Source organism: Penicillium rubens (assembly GCF_028828025.1).
Source record: "Penicillium rubens strain IBT 27055 chromosome Unknown utg000003l_segment0_segment0, whole genome shotgun sequence".
Taxonomy (NCBI): domain Eukaryota; kingdom Fungi; phylum Ascomycota; class Eurotiomycetes; order Eurotiales; family Aspergillaceae; genus Penicillium; species Penicillium rubens.
In genome coordinates, this window is record NW_026890601.1 from 6,407,734 (window position 1) to 6,424,471 (window position 16,738).

A 16,738-nucleotide genomic window follows, 5' to 3' on the forward strand; every position below is an offset into this window, starting at 1 on the left:
AATTTGTTAGATTAGTTCGACTATTTCATGGCCCATGTAGTCACCTAAAGCAGCATCGCCATCTTCATTATACATGGAAATCGTGTCAACATTCGGGAGTTTCTCACAGCGGTCATCTGTGAACTTCTTTGAGCTGGTGCAGCATGGATATTAGTGGGAGAAAGCCGTGCATGACTACCTTTTCGAGGGGCACGATCTTTTGTTTAACTCGATTAGCACGGATCATACCGAGTAATATGGTATATATATCACTTGAGATGGCAGGATGCAAAATGCTTGGGCTGTAATGAACATTACCTCCATGACCTATTATACTAGAGAGTAAAAATTGAGTAGATGTAAACTTTTCTTTGAAAGTCAAAATCGCGAACTGAGGCCTACTATCCCATCAAGAAATGAAACCCAAGTCGTCCAACCTCAAGGAACAAGGGCTGATACGATCACGTGCGTGCATAGATAACTGCTGAATCAGCCTCTAGATGCCCGCCGGACGGGTCGCGCCCTCGTTGACAACAAACCGTCACATCTACATTAAACATCGGGGTTATTTTCCTTCTCACGCCATGCCCCGACGCTAGTCCTACCTGTGCTCGATGGCGTCTCCTCCCTCGCTAGACCCTTTCCCTCCTCCGATCCCCGTCGACACTCATCCAAACCGCGCTACAGGGTCCAAGCCTCCTGAGCTCGAACGATCCCTCCCCGACCCCAATCGACTGGCCCCCGAAGATGCGTACTTCGCACCCTCACTTTCGCGCGCCCGGTCAGCGCCCAGTAACTACGAGGAAAATCTGCGGTCGTTGAACGGTGACGGCAGTGCCCATATTGGGTCTACTGCGGCGCTGCGGAAGAAGTTGGGCGGTCCTGGACGGCGACGGAAGCGAAAGGGAGCCTGGAAGAAGTTGCTTTGGGTTAAGCAATCGTGTATGTCTGGGCGGAGGCCCGGGCCCTGTATAAGGCTCGGGGTTGGTGTTGCGCTGTTGCTGACGATCGATTCATAGATCCGGATAACTACACCGACACGGAAACGTTTCTTGACCACCTTCAGCGTAATCCTCGGGTGCGGCCGTATGATTTCTGGCCTCTGGTGGCTGACTCGACTGTGATTGTGCAGCATGTCTGTTCGGTGGTTATCTTTGTTTGCTGCTTCGTCGGCATTGTCCAAGACCGGGTGAGCCCTGTCTCAATTGTCTGCTGGGGGAGCGTTGGTACGGCAGTGGGCTGGATTCTATGGGATAATTGGATCTGGAAGGAGCATGGGGAATCCGTGCAAAGTATAGGTGGTGTTACTGAAGGCGATGATGGATCCAGTTCGACTTCATTTGCCAGCGCTGTCGATACACCGGCCAATGACACCCAATCGGATGAGACGAAGACGAACGCCATTCACGGCCTTGGGCTGTCAATGTCTGGAAATGAATCAAAAGAGCAATTCGCCCGTCGCAGTGCGGATTTCAGCGAAAGCATCGACGGAGTGGCTCATTCAACAGCGCAAAGTGCTGGGCCGTCTGCTCCAGGCAGCTCCATCATTGGCACTACGGACCCATTGATGTCGCGAGATAACCACCGCGTTTCTATGCTATCACCGCGCAACCGGCAGCGCTTGACTACAGTCAAGTCGGCCTTCCTTATTTACTTCTCCCTCCTGGGCCTCAGTCCCATCTTGAAATCTCTTACCAAGTCCACCGCCAGTGACTCGATCTGGGCGATGAGCTGCTGGCTTTTAATCATGAATATATTCTCTTTCGACTATGGGAGCGGGGAAGGCGCAGGCGCCACTACCAAGTTTCCTGCTTCTTTGTCCACCAACGCAGCTGTGATGGCATCGACCGTGCTCGCGTCCCGGCTGCCCTCTACGACACATGTGTTCAGTCTCATGTTGTTCTCCATGGAGGTATTTGGGCTGTTCCCCATCTTCCGGCGCCAACTGAGACAGAAATCATGGACTGGTCATGTGCTTCTGACACTGGCCCTTGTGATCGTTGCTGGTGGCGCTGTTGGTGTCACGCTGAGCGGCGGTTGGGCAGCAGCCATCATTGGATCCGTCCTAGGAAGTATCCTGACTGCGTTTGTCATGGGCGGGTGCAGCTGGTGGCTTATCAGCTTGCAAAAGTACAAGAACGTTGTGATCGGTCCCTGGGACCCTGCCCGGCCGATCATTCGACGCCACTGGAACTAAGCGCCCATGTTTGACTAATGACTTTTAGCGCCATTGTAATATAGATTGTCGGAGTTTGGTTGAATCTTGTTGCTTATACCCCTAGACCAGCCTGTCTATTTGAAACATCCTCGTCTCAAATGCCTTCCTTCCGTACATCGTCGAGTTTCGCCCGCGCCCCATGGCCAGTGCTCGTAGAGTCAGACCATGACGTGACAATATCCCAAATGAATACTTCCAGAAAGCTTAACATTGAATCCGGTTTTCAGTTCTACGGCGATTGGGTTCAACTAGGGGGGAATGCGGGTTTGGGAAGAATCTGGCATACCAACCTTGTACATTGCACACCGATAATAGACTTGCCACCATTTACTCAAGAAGAAACGCCTTTTGGAACGTCTCAACCAGGATTATGGCCCCCTAATCTATTTTTACCTATTGGTATTGGGGGGCAGTACTTCAGGCAGCCCCGAAGGACTTGGCATTCCGCAATCCTTAGCGCTGCCCTTTCTTAGCGCCTAGAATCCTTCTCTTTAGGGGTTGTCTCACTGCATTATTCGATGAGCTGAAGAGTGATACGACATTCCCAAAAGGAATGGCCCACATGCCCCGCATACTCAGATCAAGGCACATGTTCGATAGTCCTGAATCATCCTGGCATATTTCGGTGTCCATGCGTGCAGTACTGCAGAACTCGAATATATACCCGGGCTTCTTCTGTCCCAAATGATTTCCTCTATTCTTTCTCCGTTTACTTCGTTCGCGGCTTGAAGCTGCTTTTCGACTCTCAACGACAGACTGGTTATCTGTTCATACATTCCTTCCTGATCTCTGGATCCATCTTTCGATCTGCCTATACACATATCACGACTGTTGGGTAATCGACTTTCATTATGTTCAAACGTCTCGCACTTGGTCTGCTGGCCGCCCAGTCAGTGGCTGCCATGCGTTTTGCCATGTACATTGACGAGTTAGTACAAACCGCTGGAATGGATCTACACATCCCGGATCTCACTGCTAATGTCTGCCCAGGTACCATACAACTGCTCTTCCGGGACAGGAGAAGACTGAGGGCATTGACTATGCAATCATGAGTTTTGCTGCCTCAAAGCTATTCAACTCCGACTCACCGGCAGAATACAAGCCATTCGAGTCCCCCGAGACCATGCGCAAGCGCTTCAGCCCGGATACCAAGCTAATGGTCGCTATTGGTGGCTGGGGTGATACCGCTGGCTTCTCCGAGGGAGCCAAGGACGAGGCTTCGCGCACGCGATATGCCAAGAATGTCGCATCCATGCTCGACGCACATGGTTTCGACGGCGTCGGTAAGAGATACCCCAACAATGCTTTCTGAACCAGAAAAAGGAGCAAGTGGTTAACTAATATAAACAGATATTGACTGGGAATACCCTGGTGGCAATGGCCAGGACTACAGACAAGTGCCCAACGAGGAGAAAGTGGATGAGATCGAAACATATCCTCTCTTCCTGGAAGCTCTCCGCAAAGAACTTGGCGATAAGATCATCTCTATCGCAGTACCTGGTCGTAAGCAGGACTTAATCGCCTATACCAAGGAACAGGGCCCCAAGATCTGGAAGTCTGTCGATATGGTCAATGTTATGAGCTACGATCTGACTAACCGTCGCGACAATGTTACCAATCACGCTAGCGGTGTCCAGGGTTCCTTGGACACCATTAACGAGTATCTCGCGATTGGGGCTGATCCCGAAAAGCTCAACCTTGGCTTTGCATATTACGCCAAGTGGTTTACCACCAACGCTGACTCCGACTGTGAGGAGAACCCTCTGGGCTGTGAGCTTGCCAAGCTTGAGAACGACGACGGGTCGGACAATGGCAAGTCCGGTGCTTTGACTTTCGAGGCTAGCACTGTTGCTGCTCCCCCTAAGGATCTGAAAGACAGCACCGATGGATTGTGTGGATTCGGAGCGAAGACCAAGTGCCCATCAGGACAGTGCTGCAGTTCCTCCGGCTATTGGTATGTTTAACCATCCCTTACTTGCGGTTGGAATTTAAATTAACTTTGTACAGCGGTACTACCGATGAGTTCTGCCAGGCTGGCTGTCTCTCTGACTACGGTACCTGCAAGGGTATCTCTATCACCGACTCATGGCGCAAGGCCCAGAAGGATGGCAAGACCGATGAGAAGGGCGGTGGTCAGTACTACTTCGACAGTGAGAACAACCTTTTCTGGACCTGGGATACCCCCGAAATGATCGCCCGCAAGTTCAAGGAGATCGTTGCGGAGAAGAAGCTTGGTGGTGTCATGGCTTGGAGCTTGGGAGAGGATACCTACAAGTTTGAGCACTTGGAGGCTATGCAGAAGGGTATCAAGTCTCAGTCTAACTCTCCGAAGGTTGAGGAGCCCCCCGTGGCGGAGAGAGGCTGTGCCTAGTGACTGTATGGAGTTATGATAAGTCGGAGTCAGAGGTTGCGAAATACCAGAACACTTTTATTGTTCTAAATTGAGCGTTTGATTCCCCTTGCTTAGTTTTTACCTCTGAATCTCGCTTACTGCTCTCACCTTTACTCTTAATGGCCTCATCATCCCGATATCTTCAGCAGGACGTAGTAAAACTGAATCGCAATTACATTCTCTACTATTAATTTATTCACCAGCCCACCGACTCATCCATGACTCAATATACCTCTGGATCAATCCACTGGCAACAGGATCTTCCACAAGACCGAGAGAGGGGCAGTCCTGCACTGTCCGCTCAGTTTCAAATGTGAGACCAGCCTCTTCATTCCTCCCTGGCCCTGTCTCCGACAGACCATGACTTGCGTACTTAGATCTCCAGAAATCGATGAGCTTCACACTCGGATTTTTCTCCGGGTCCTGCTCACTAGTCGCCAACCTGCTCAGCCACTCCTGCGGAGGGACAACCTCAAACTCCGCCAAGGCTGAACCTTGTCTCAGAGCAGGAAGCAAATCATCCTTCCAGCTAAAAGTGCGAGGATTAACCAAGTGGTACACCATGTTAAGATCGGCAGACCCGGACACATTCATGGCAATGTCCGAAATAGCCCGACCGCACTGATCAACAGGCAACCAACTCGGCCGCTCATTCAGTTCCGGCAATGCACCCGTCGTCAACGCACTCCGGAACATAAGCGCAACGGCTTCCGTGTCGTTCCATTGTGCGCCGACCGTATCGCCGCCAAGCTGACCGATTCTCAGAACTCGGGCTTGCATGCCCGTCTGACGCATGGCGTTACGAGTGATGTGCTCTGTGACCAGCTTCGACCTGCCGTACCCAGTCCTTTGTGCGTGCTCCAAATCCTCGATTATGGTCTCGGGAATTGACGCGGGTTTGGGGGTATTGCCCGCAGCGCTTACACTGGAGCAGAAGAAGAAGCGTGCAGGGGAGGGTAGATGAGAGCGCAGGCAGAGGTTGATGAGGTTGTATGTTCCGCGAATATGCTGCTGCTCGAAGGACCGCACGCCCAGGTTGAAGTTGACAGCCCAGGCACTGTGGATGATGCATGTCAAGCATGAGACTAAGTGTTGCAGATCGTGGTCTTTGAGACCGAGGTTGGGCTGTGACATGTCACCAGGGACGGCGTGAAGCTTCGCTGCTTCGGGTTCGGTGAGAACGATGCTGCGATCAGCCAGTGCTTTGTAGAGACGGGCTCCTGCCGCTGCTTGACCTGGTGCGCGCACGATTGCCCATACTTCGGAGACTGTTGGTCGTTTCAGTAATTCGGAGACAATGAAAGCCCCCAAATTGCCGGTTGCGCCGGTGACCATTACCACCTCTGTTTCTGGGCTTCGGGCTATCGTTGGGAAATGATGGGTGAAATGGGAGTATTTCTCGATCATTTCACGCATGGAATGAAGCTCATCTTCTCTCTCGAATTCCTGACCAGTTCGCAGCTGGTAGAGGTGCCTCGCCAGTGCGCTGACTGTGCCTTTCTCGAACACAATGTTCTGTGAAAGCTGGTCTCCTCCCTCGCCGATATCGATATCGCGCATAATGCATCTCCAAATTTGCGTTGTCTGCAAACTGTCGACTCCAGCCGAGAAGATATCGGCCTCAGCACCGGGTATCAGTACGCCCAAGTCTTCGCTGAATCTTGAAAGCAACCAATCCTCCAGTTGTGGAATGCTGAGCGCGAGGGAACCTCTCTTCTGGCCACTCCCTTCAAATTTGGCATATGCCTGCTTGATATCCTCTTCAAATTGCTGATAAACCTGAGCGCGTATACAGGTTCCTTTATCAGTTCTGGCGTATACAACATCGGAACCTTCGATCACGACAAGCTCCTTGGGGATACGGGAGAACGTCTCGGCGCGAGAATTTGCCGCCTCAACAGCTGGCCAGATAGCTTCCAAAAATTCAGCGTCGCTGAGATGAGGCACCTTGCCAGGAGCACGGAAAATCAAAGCCCCAGGCACAGTCCGCTGGAAGCCGAACACAACGCAGTCACTCACGATAGGCTCTTCCCTGACGCGGCCTTCAATAGGAATAGGAAGCACCTTTTCGCCATTGACTAGGGTGATCCGATCGTCAAGCCGACTCAAATATTTATAATAATTGTCTTTCTCTGGATCCGGGTGCCTGGTGAACAAATCGGCTGTTCTGAAAGAGTTCTCTGGGTTCTTTGCGCTATACGGTGGTTTTGAATTGGAAGGACCCTTGCTCGGCAGGCCGTCTAACGCAACGCATTCAAAAACCCCGGGCGAGATTTCATCCATCAAGGTGAGGTCGGCAACAGGACGGTGCAGTCGCATATACTGCCACTCCTTATCTTCCGGAGCTCGGAAAGAAGTCATAATTTGTCCCGTTTCCGTCGCTCCATAGTTGCCGACCAGATTCACGCCCTGTGCAACAAGACGGTCGCCAAGATCATCTGGACAACTAGAACCGCCGTATAGCACGAGCTGCGGGCGAGCCAGTGCTTGAATGCCTTCTTGCTTCTCTGCCAACAGTTTGATCACGTATGGCACGGCGCTGATTTGTTGTGGCTTCGCCACCTGGAGGGCATCGAAAAGATTCTGGTATGTGACCGGAAGAGAATGGTTTCCTAGGTACGCTGGTGCTCTTGTATAAAATGCTCTTCCAAACTCCATTAGAGCGTGCGAGTGGAAGAGCGGGCTAATAGTGAAGAGCCGTAGGCCGAAGCTCTTGCAGAAATTGGCTAGCGTTTGAAGGTTGGTAAGGAAAATCGGCTTCGGGAAACCGGTGCTCCCCGATGAATGTAGAATCCAGGCAATTTTCTTGCCTTCTCCTGATGGATCTGCACCCGGTCGTTCAAAGAGAGGAGTGCTAACCGGACGGTTGAACCAGTCCTCTCTTTGCAGTAGAGAAAAGGTACTACAGCCAGGACGCTCGGCACAAATTTCAGTTACAACTTGCTGAAACTGGTTTGCTTTAATGAGCTGGCTGCAGTTTGCCATCTCCATTAGCCGAATATAAGCCGGTGCCGTGAGGCGTGTGGACAAGAAAAGCACGGCATAGCCAAGGCGATTCAGCGCGAAGAAAGTCACCACGACCTCGAAACTAGATCCAGCTAGCATAGCGACAACAGGTGCCTGCTCGAGATTTGGGTCCTAGGAGAGGATTAGTCGAAGTTGACACAGGGAAATAGTCTTCTTCTTACCGCGGGTACGAGTCCTTGCTGCATGTAAAAGCGAACAGCGAGATCAGTATACCGATCGATGGCCCCCGCTGTATGTTCCTCAAAATCAGCTGCTCCGCGAATTGGGTAGCATATCAGAGGTCGTTTTGCCTCATCTGGTTGGGCTGCATGAGATTTCAATAGGCCATCGATGGTTGCGAACTGTTCGAATGGCGGCCACTGGGAATGAAGCGTGCCGTTCAAGAGGCGAGTCGCAATATCTTGAGTCTGAAGTGGCTTGACGCCCCCTTCAGTAGTCGTGATGGTTACTGTAGCCATGATAGTTGTGTAAGATACGATTAACAATTTATTCTGAGATGACTTTATATCTGGCGGAAAAGCCCCATGTTGGGGTAATCCCACGCCTCGCGGGTGCTTTTCCGGGTTTCCGAGTTGATGCCCCCGGAAAACACTTGTGCACAGTTTTGGACTTCCGTGCCATCAGGTGTCGATTTTGGGCTCATGTGAGCTCTGGTTTAATTAGGCCGTAGTTCAATGATAGTTGCGGTGTTTGGCAATTTCTCCATGTGACCTGAGATGGCATGGCGTTGGTGAGCTGGGATATCCGAAATGGACAATGCGCAGGTGATTCCGTAGTCGAAAGTCTTAATATTGTCCATGTATTTCGAGAATTCAGCGTAGAGTGCGAGCATACACTTTCCACACGTTCAGAATATCAATTGAGGCCTGCTGCAATGTCGTATGAACAGTACCAAAACCATAGGATATGAGGCAAAAGGAGATGCTGCAACCAAATTGGCTCACTTGGTCTGTACATGGTTCATGTCTATAAAAGATTCACTGTACATATCTAAATTACAATATTTATCCCATCACCTTAAACACGGCACAGCCGACCATTCTGATCCGGAAGACCATCAAGGCTCTTCACAACCCAGTCCTCACTACCAACACCAGTAGGCGCGTAGAACAAGCCAGTTGGGTCATATCGTTGCTTAAGCTTGTACAGCCGGTCATAGTTGGTACCGTAGAAAGCCTGCTGGAAGTGCGGCTCTTGGATATCCGACTCGGACATATACGCACCAGAGTCGGGGCAGACAGCGCGCCACTTGCCAACGGCCTTAGTGAGGTCATCCATCTTGACCTTGATATCGGCATCAGAGGTGGTGTTTGTCCATGAGGTCGACGTGATAGCGTGCATTAGCGTCTGGCGCCAAGCTGGGTTGGCCGAGTTCGAGGTGAAGCCCTCATGCAGCTCGGCTTTCATGTTGAAAGCGAGCAACGCAAAACCGTCAGTAATAGTGGCACGAAGAGCATTTAAGGTCGCATTCAAAGAAGTAGGAGTGTCCCAATTTGCGCGTGGGAAGAGACGAGAGCCGGTCATCATGGTTGATGAGGCGACGGTTTCGAGGGCGAATCCGGCCATCCAACCATCGTAAAAGTTGTCGTAGTAAGTTGTGTTCGGCTGGAATGAGATGCCCAGCTCGTGGAGGTCATCGTACCACGGCTTGACTAAAGCGTTGAACTCGTCCACGGTGTGGTTGACAGCAAAGAAGGGGTTCATTAGGAATGTGAAGGCGTTAGGGCCTGTTGGCATTATCCAAAAATAGGCGTAGGTGCCGGCGTCGGCGTGAGTTGGGAACCGCTCCAAGTAAGATCGGACACCTGCCCAGAAGGTCTCTACAGAGACGTCCTTGCCAGTGGAAAAGTTGAATGTCGAGACGGTCACACCGACCTTGGGGTAGACACGAGAGATGAGCGAAGTGACAACTCCATAGGTTCCTAGTGGGAATATGTTAGATGAAATCTCGGCAAGTGAATGGGAGAGAAAGAGAGAGAGAGAGTACACATACCACCGCCACCACCACGTAGAGCCCAGAAGTGATCTGGATCGCTTTCTTCAGTCACTGTGACGAAGCGCCCATTGGCCAGCACGACCTCAAGAGCCAAAACTTGGTCAGCAGCCAGGCCGTACAGGCTGGACATGGGCGAGTGGCCACCACCGAGGACGTAGCCACCGGTAACACCAACAGTCTAGTAAGGTCAGTTATGTGCCGAAATATCGATATCTATGGAGTGATCAACCCACCTTGCCTTCGCCACCAACGGCAGTGAATCCAAGTTCCTGGCCCTTTGCATAGACCTCAAAGGCTTGCACACCTGCGCCCATCTTCACAGCTGGACCCTGGTAGCCTGAACCACGATAGTTCTCGTAGTATTCAATGTCCTTGAGGTTGTGGGTCCAGATACCCAGAGCACCAGCACCGGTTGATTTTCCATTGAAGTCATGGCCGGTATTCTTAACGACCAGACGGATGTCCGCGTTGCGTGCAAAGTTGACAGCCAGCTGGATTTGAGCCACATTGCTCACGTTCACGGAATAGCTACTGTAGCCACCCAGTGTGCAAGATGCAGAAGCATTGGTAGTGGGCAGGCAAGTTCTTCCCTCGAACAGAGGCCACATTGCTGACGCCGGGTCAGCTGCACTGATCGTGGAGTCAGTATACAATGTCTATATTTCATAGATTGGATGTAACTCAGTAACTCACTGAAGATGAGAATCAGTCCACTGCGAGCTGATTCTCTCGCACTCATCGCTGTCATATTGGGGCCATGAAGAATAGCAAGACGCCGCTAGAGGAACTGTCTTGATGAGTGCGCCACCTAGAAGGTCATCGAAGGCCGACCATACAGACTGCGACGGCCACTGGCGATCACCGGGGAAAACTTTGCACTTCCTTGTAGGCTGAGTGGGCTTGCTAGTACCATCGCACCCGAATTTAACTAGAGCTGACTGCTGTTGGCTGAGCTTCGCAATGTCGTTATCTGTCAATTGGAACTTTTCGCTGTCAAATAGCGGTGCTCCAGCTACAGAGGCAGAAGAAACCTGTCCAGCACGGGCATCTCCATGTGTTACAAGCAGGAGAGCAACGATAAAAATGCCCGTCATGAACGAGCAGGGGGACATGGTGAGCGTGTCAAGGGAAGAAGGGACACCCGGAATTGACAAGACTGAGGGTCAATGGGGATTTTAAGTCCAAATCTCCGTGTCGTCAACTCAAGGTGTCTAAAGCACCATGTACGGAGTCCAACGTGGGCAATACTTCGGCTAAACCATGAGGTTGACATCCGAAAGGAAAACGCGCCTGTTAGCCTGCCCCCACTGCAATTTAGAATGTCTCGCTCAAGCCCTCTCTCCCACTCCACTCTCGTGCGTCTCTTCCGACGATAAAAAAGTGAGGTGAAAAGTTGAGGCTAGAGCCAGATGGGGCGTTTTCTCCGGATCTCTGGTGGAATTCTCCAAAGCCACACTTTATCCGTGACGCCCAATGTATATTAGGGAGAATCCAATGCCCTCCAACCGAGATTGTCGCTATGAGTGTCTTTCATTCAGGATTCCATATGGAGAAGGCGACTGTGTCTGTGTCCGCTCCATCGGTCGGAATGATCAGGATTCTCAAGCTTCGCTCCACCAGTGCTATGAGGAACACATAAGGACCGCATGAACAAGCGCTACTCCGTACAGGCGGAAATTATTATTCTGTGCTTGACTCAAATCATGCCACCATGCAATCCGACCGGACTCCATTCTCCATTCACCGTCCACTATGCTCCACTTAAGTCCGATCTCCTTTCTGGGCAATGAGAAACCCGCAACGCAAGGGACTAGGAGAATGCATTTCATCTAATTTTGCCACGATTGAGCACAACGGACACTAACGGAAATTTTGTTAACCGATGAAGCAGAGACAATTTCACCGCGCCGAATATTATATCCGAGATATCAAGCCCTTGAGCTCTCGATCCGATGCACTCAACGTGAGATTTGATACTTGATGGACTCCACCACCAGACATCTTTCTTTACTGATTGGTGGGATTATACATTCATCCACGGGTCAATACCGGCATAAGTGTATAATTTATAATTTTGGGATTGCTCATGCACGCCCATTTTACGCCCCTTACAAGGATGAGCTGCAGATGTAACGCTGCAAGAACGATTAACTTCTCACTAACATGCGAGAGGTGACTGTTCTGCGAGTGCCTGCCCTAGCTGGCGGGATATTGTCAGCGTTACGAATGGTTCGTTAGAGGCTGGGGTTCGGAGCCTACATTACACGCATAATGCAACAATCGACCATTCAAATGACAGGGAGATGAGAAACGACCTGACCTTTTGTCAAGAATTAGGGTCAAGAAGAACACCACTCCAATTTAATGGACGCGTGGACTGTTGCACGCCATTTATTATTGGCTCCCCCTTAATTACCGGCATGAACGGACATAGCACTAATTGAGACACGGATGCCGAGATGCAAATTGGGTCAATCAATGTGTTAATCTGCTAAGGAACCCTTGAAATGGCCCCCGAACTCCAAAGAACTAAAGCCAAAGAAGTGGACATTTGATGTCGATCCTGACTCGCCGTGTTGGCGAAAATACTAACCCTGCATCTTAAGATCGAGGTCGCAGGCTGTTCGATTTCGAGAACCTTGCGAAATATTGCGGGGAGTAAAAAATGATTGACGACCATCATCAAAAAACCGCCCTAGGTATCGTAGTCGCATTCACGATTCTCGGTGGCATTGCAGTTCTACTTCGGCTCTGGAGCCGATGGCTATCGCGATCGACACTCACAGTTGGTACGACCCCAGATCGGCACTGGACTTGAACTGTTTGAACTTGCTAACGCGACTAACTTATAGACGACTATTTGATTGTCGTGGGATATGTAAGATCCTGAGCTCTCCAGGTTTTTACATCGTGTGTGCTAAATGCCTTTTTCTAGATCCTCGCCATCTCCCAATCTGTTGCGTCGTGGTACTGTAAGTGATTCAGTTAGAAGCACAAGTGAACAACTGCTAATTCGCAAAGCCAGATATTAAAACCAACTATGTTGGCATTCACGTCTGGGACATTCCCAAAAGCTACAATCCCAGACCTGGGCTGAACGTAGGTCTTACTATACAACTTGCACAATACCTAGGTAGACTGGAGAGACTAACACGAACAAAACAGTGGAATTTCGCAAATCAGCTCCTCTACAATCCAGCATTGACCGTGGTAAAACTCTCGATATTGGTATTCCTGCGCCGACTCGACTCACGCTCACGGGTGGTCAAATACCTCATCTTAAGCTCCTACGTCGTGGTAATCAGTCTTTTCATCGCGGTCCTCTTCGTCGACATTTTCCAATGCCACCCAGTGCAATACGTCTACGATACGACGATTCCGGGCGGGAAATGCATCAACCAAGGGGCATTCTTTGTGTCGACCGCAGCGCTAAACCTCTTTACCGATATAATGGTCCTCGCAATCCCAATCATAATCACCGCGCGACTTCAAATGCCCCTGCGACGCAAGGTCGCCGTGTGTGTCATCCTATGCCTGGGTGGGGTGTAAGTACCCCCCTCAAATCCAACAACGCACCACACACGCACACCAACCTAACAGATCCATCCCACACACAGAGCGACCGCCATCGGAGTCTGGCGCGTCATAATACTCGCTAAGGGATTTCTCTCCCACACCCCAAATCCAGATGCAACGTATGGAATCGGATTCTGCAGCTCCGCAATCGAAGTGAACGTCGCCGTGGTAACAGCTTGCGGTCCATCTCTGAAAGCCATCAGCAGCAGATTCCTTCCCAGACTGCTAGACAGTTCACGCGGGAAATCCACCTACGGCGCCGGCACAGGCTCGCGCACACTCCGCTCGAATAGATTCAAATCTGCCTCACACGCTCAGCCATCAGTGCACTCCACCCGCGGCGCGGATTACGAGATGGCGGATCCGCTTGGGGGACCGCGTGTTGATATTATTGGCGACTTTGAAATGCGTAAGTATAAGCGTGGGGAGAGTTCTAGTTTAAGTAGTGGTGATGACAAGGGGATTATGAAGACGACTGATATCTCGGTCGGGTATAGCATGGAGCCTAGGGTGGGAGATGGTCGGTCGCAAGAGGGCAGACCGGCCAGTGTTGATAGTATGATTTAATTACATTACATAGATACGATTTACGAAGATGGATAGGTAGCCTATGGCTTAAACAATTGGGATATAAAGGGCCATCCCATACACCGGATTTCAGGCCGATAGCGTTCCCTTTCTGTGTTGGCCTCGAGCCGCTTTTTGGCCACTAAAACTGAGCACCACGCAGTCTTTTGAGTTGAAGAGCCAGCGTGCACGGGTCTAACGTGTTGATAAGCGAAATAGAGTACCGTTACGGATCTCATAGTATAGTACTTCGCGCTATTCCAGACAGATGAATCGTCGCCAAAAGAAGGGGTGAGTGATAATATGAGCCTACATAGCGGATAAATGCTCAAGTGGGTTTCAGGGACTCGCTGTAGCCGGTGCCGACGTTTTCCAAGTTCAATCCATCGTGGACTGTGGTCTGTCCGGGAAATGAAAGGTCGGCAGAGCTCGCTCGGACCAGCTTGGTTCTCTTGAAGATCTTCCAGAAGGCGAAGAGGAATATATAGATCGGCAGGCCGATGTACGCTGCGATAAAATCCGATGTCGACCAGTTTCCGTCCGTGAAGACGGCAAACCCATTCCCCAGAGCTACAAACCCGAAATACACGAGGCTGAAGTATGCGGCGTAGGGTTGGAAGGGGGTCCGATATGGGAGGGCTTTGATGCCAATTCCCTGGGCTTTAATGGCTGCACGGAAGCGGATGTACGACAGGGCAATGGTCATCCATGTCAGGAAACTGCTAAACGTCGTGATGTTCATGAACCACAGGAAGGCTTTGTTGGCGCCGCTGGAGACTGTCATGTAGGTAAGAAGTGTCATGGATGATGTTATGCCGACGGCGAAATATGGAATCCCTCTGTTGAAATGGAGAGAAAGGACTGGTCAGACACGACTGTTTTTTTTTTTCTCGGGGGAATTGTTGAGGCTACGAAGGAGGACTGCTAGTGAGAACTAGCATGGAGGGAAAATCGGGAAGAAGATGCATACTATGAATCTATGGAAAAACAGGCTGTATATGAAGCCTGTACTAACAAAGGAATGGCAAACTGACAAACTGACATATCAAACTGACAAAGCAAAAGCTCAGTCTGCACAAAGGGACAAAGGCATAAAGACATACCATACCATGCATGTCAACACACCCCCCCAGACTGAGCATCAAAAGCAAAAATCAATCTGGTTTGCATAGTAAAAATCATAGTAAAAATCATCAAATTAGTCTGTCATTTCCTTCTTGCTCACCAGCAGTTTTCGAATCCTTTCGAAGTCGACTTTTAGCAGTGCTTTTGTTAATGCATCTGCCGGGTTTTCCTTGCTGTCGATAAGCTGGATCTCGATCTGCTTCGTCTTCATAGCATGTTTCACAAATTGATATTTGACATCCAACCACTTAGTTCCTTTATTGTAGGAGTCCTTCTTGAGAATTGCAACGGCATTGTCGCTGTCCGTACAAATTGGAATTGGAATTGGCTTCGTGTCATCCAGTAAACGTAGCTGGAGAAGGATCTTTTTCAAATAGAAAGCTTCTCGCACTACTCCGTCGAGAGCAATGTATTTAGCAATAGTGCTTCCTGTGGCAATAATGTCTTGTTTCCGCGAGCTCTATGAAATTGGCGCTCTAGCATAGTAAAAGACATATGCTTCTATTGATTTCCCATCTTCGCAGTCGTTAAACGAAGAGTCAATATAGCCAATTAGTGTTGAATTAGATTTTGTCAGTTATATCCCATAGATAGGTGCGCCTTTCAGATAGCGTAGTAGTTGGGAAAGGGCATCAAGGTCTTGCTTCCTGGGATTTGCAGTTCTTCTCTGCAGTCTGTTTATAGTAAAAGCGATGTCAGGTCTTATGCGTATGCCTAACCAGGCAACCTTGCTAATATCCTCTCCAAATGCTGATTTTTTAGGGGAAGAGACTGTCTGAGAGACCGTGTCAGTCTCTGTTGTAGAGAAAGGCGGTTGGTAAGATGACCTTATAGGTAGGTATGTTGAAGAAACCTTGCCTAGACTCGCTGTCTGTAATAGATCTTCTAGGTATACACCTTGGTTAACAAAAATGGTTGACAAATCTCTTGTCAGACTGCTTCCTAGAAACCTAGCTAGTTCACTAATCACCTTGATCTTAAAGATGATATTGTCTTTGAACCATTGGATTTGTCGTTTATCTAAAGTAGCGCTTAATATATCGTTAATATAGAGCAAAAGCTAGAGATCTCTCTCTCTATATATGAAAATGCATCTTTCATCTGGAAGCTCTTCAAAACCTAGTCTTTTCAGCTCCTCTTTTAGCGTTTCGTACCACAGATTTGCTGATTGTCGAAGTCCGTACAATGCTTGCTTTAGTATATAGACTTTGCTAGATCCTGATTGGTCCAGCCGGAAAGGGGATTTAGACGTCGAAGAAGGATCACCTTAGTAGTATCCGGTTAGCGGTCTTATGAAAATGCACCTCTTATCAATGAGTGCATTGAGGTAAGCAGTGGTGTAATCAATTTGCTCCCATTCTATGTTTCGGATAGCGACCATAGATAAGAAAAGTCTGGTGCTTTCTGGCCTAGCAACCGGTGTATAGGTGTCGTCAAAATCGAATCTAGGTCTCTGGCGGTTACCACAGATCACCTATCTTGCTCTTATCTCCGTAATATAATCCTCCTTATCATATTTGAGGTCGTAAACCCACTTTCCTGGTAAGATAGTGCTTCCTCTCGGCGGAGTGTTGACTAGCTAGTAAGCTTAGGCTGCTTCTAATTTAGTGATCTGGTTGTTCATAGTATCCTGCTATAGATCTTTCTCCGGGGAATTCAGCGCTTCCTTGTAGTTCCGGGGAATCTTCACTTGCTATGTCTTTAGACCTTCCGGGATAGCAGCAAAAGCAATACCAATGGCGGATAAAGCTCTTCCATGTTTATCCTAGTCTTCGTTATCAAACCTCCTTAGTGGAATTCCTACTGTCTGGCGTGTTAACCTCCGTATAGTAGCTAGCTACGGTGTAGGTGTAGCTAT

The 16,738-nt window shown here is 49.7% G+C and overlaps 6 protein-coding genes across 6 annotated transcripts; 3 read left to right on the top strand and 3 right to left on the bottom strand.

Moving 5' to 3' along the window:
- Positions 1 to 593: 593 nt before the first annotated feature.
- On the top strand, positions 594 to 2,176 carry pigc (phosphatidylinositol N-acetylglucosaminyltransferase; the record flags this gene model as incomplete). Its single annotated transcript, XM_061214455.1, has 2 exons — positions 594 to 921; positions 999 to 2,176. The coding sequence occupies 2 exons, from the start codon at positions 594 to 596 to the stop codon at positions 2,174 to 2,176; spliced, it is 1,506 nt and encodes a 501-aa protein (XP_061068886.1).
- An 872-nt stretch (positions 2,177 to 3,048) lies between these two features.
- Positions 3,049 to 4,568, top strand: N7525_008673 (uncharacterized protein; the record flags this gene model as incomplete). The annotated part of the gene is made up of 4 exons (XM_061214456.1): positions 3,049 to 3,125; positions 3,188 to 3,480; positions 3,548 to 4,151; positions 4,205 to 4,568. The coding sequence occupies 4 exons, from the start codon at positions 3,049 to 3,051 to the stop codon at positions 4,566 to 4,568; spliced, it is 1,338 nt and encodes a 445-aa protein (XP_061068887.1).
- Positions 4,569 to 4,781: 213 nt separating this feature from the next.
- N7525_008674 (uncharacterized protein) lies at positions 4,782 to 8,074 on the bottom strand (the record flags this gene model as incomplete). The annotated part of the gene is made up of 2 exons (XM_002562738.1): positions 4,782 to 7,727; positions 7,778 to 8,074. The coding sequence occupies 2 exons, from the start codon at positions 8,072 to 8,074 to the stop codon at positions 4,782 to 4,784; spliced, it is 3,243 nt and encodes a 1,080-aa protein (XP_002562784.1).
- A 559-nt stretch (positions 8,075 to 8,633) lies between these two features.
- Positions 8,634 to 10,724, bottom strand: N7525_008675 (uncharacterized protein; the record flags this gene model as incomplete). Its single annotated transcript, XM_002562739.1, has 4 exons — positions 8,634 to 9,538; positions 9,610 to 9,790; positions 9,846 to 10,242; positions 10,306 to 10,724. The coding sequence occupies 4 exons, from the start codon at positions 10,722 to 10,724 to the stop codon at positions 8,634 to 8,636; spliced, it is 1,902 nt and encodes a 633-aa protein (XP_002562785.1).
- A 1,553-nt stretch (positions 10,725 to 12,277) lies between these two features.
- Positions 12,278 to 13,755, top strand: N7525_008676 (uncharacterized protein; the record flags this gene model as incomplete). The annotated part of the gene is made up of 6 exons (XM_002562740.1): positions 12,278 to 12,401; positions 12,465 to 12,490; positions 12,548 to 12,584; positions 12,638 to 12,711; positions 12,778 to 13,157; positions 13,230 to 13,755. The coding sequence occupies 6 exons, from the start codon at positions 12,278 to 12,280 to the stop codon at positions 13,753 to 13,755; spliced, it is 1,167 nt and encodes a 388-aa protein (XP_002562786.1).
- Positions 13,756 to 14,083: 328 nt separating this feature from the next.
- N7525_008677 (uncharacterized protein) lies at positions 14,084 to 14,557 on the bottom strand (the record flags this gene model as incomplete). The annotated part of the gene is made up of 1 exon (XM_061214457.1): positions 14,084 to 14,557. One exon carries the CDS (start codon positions 14,555 to 14,557, stop codon positions 14,084 to 14,086), a length of 474 nt encoding a protein of 157 aa, XP_061068888.1.
- Between the last annotated feature and the right edge of the window lie 2,181 nt (positions 14,558 to 16,738).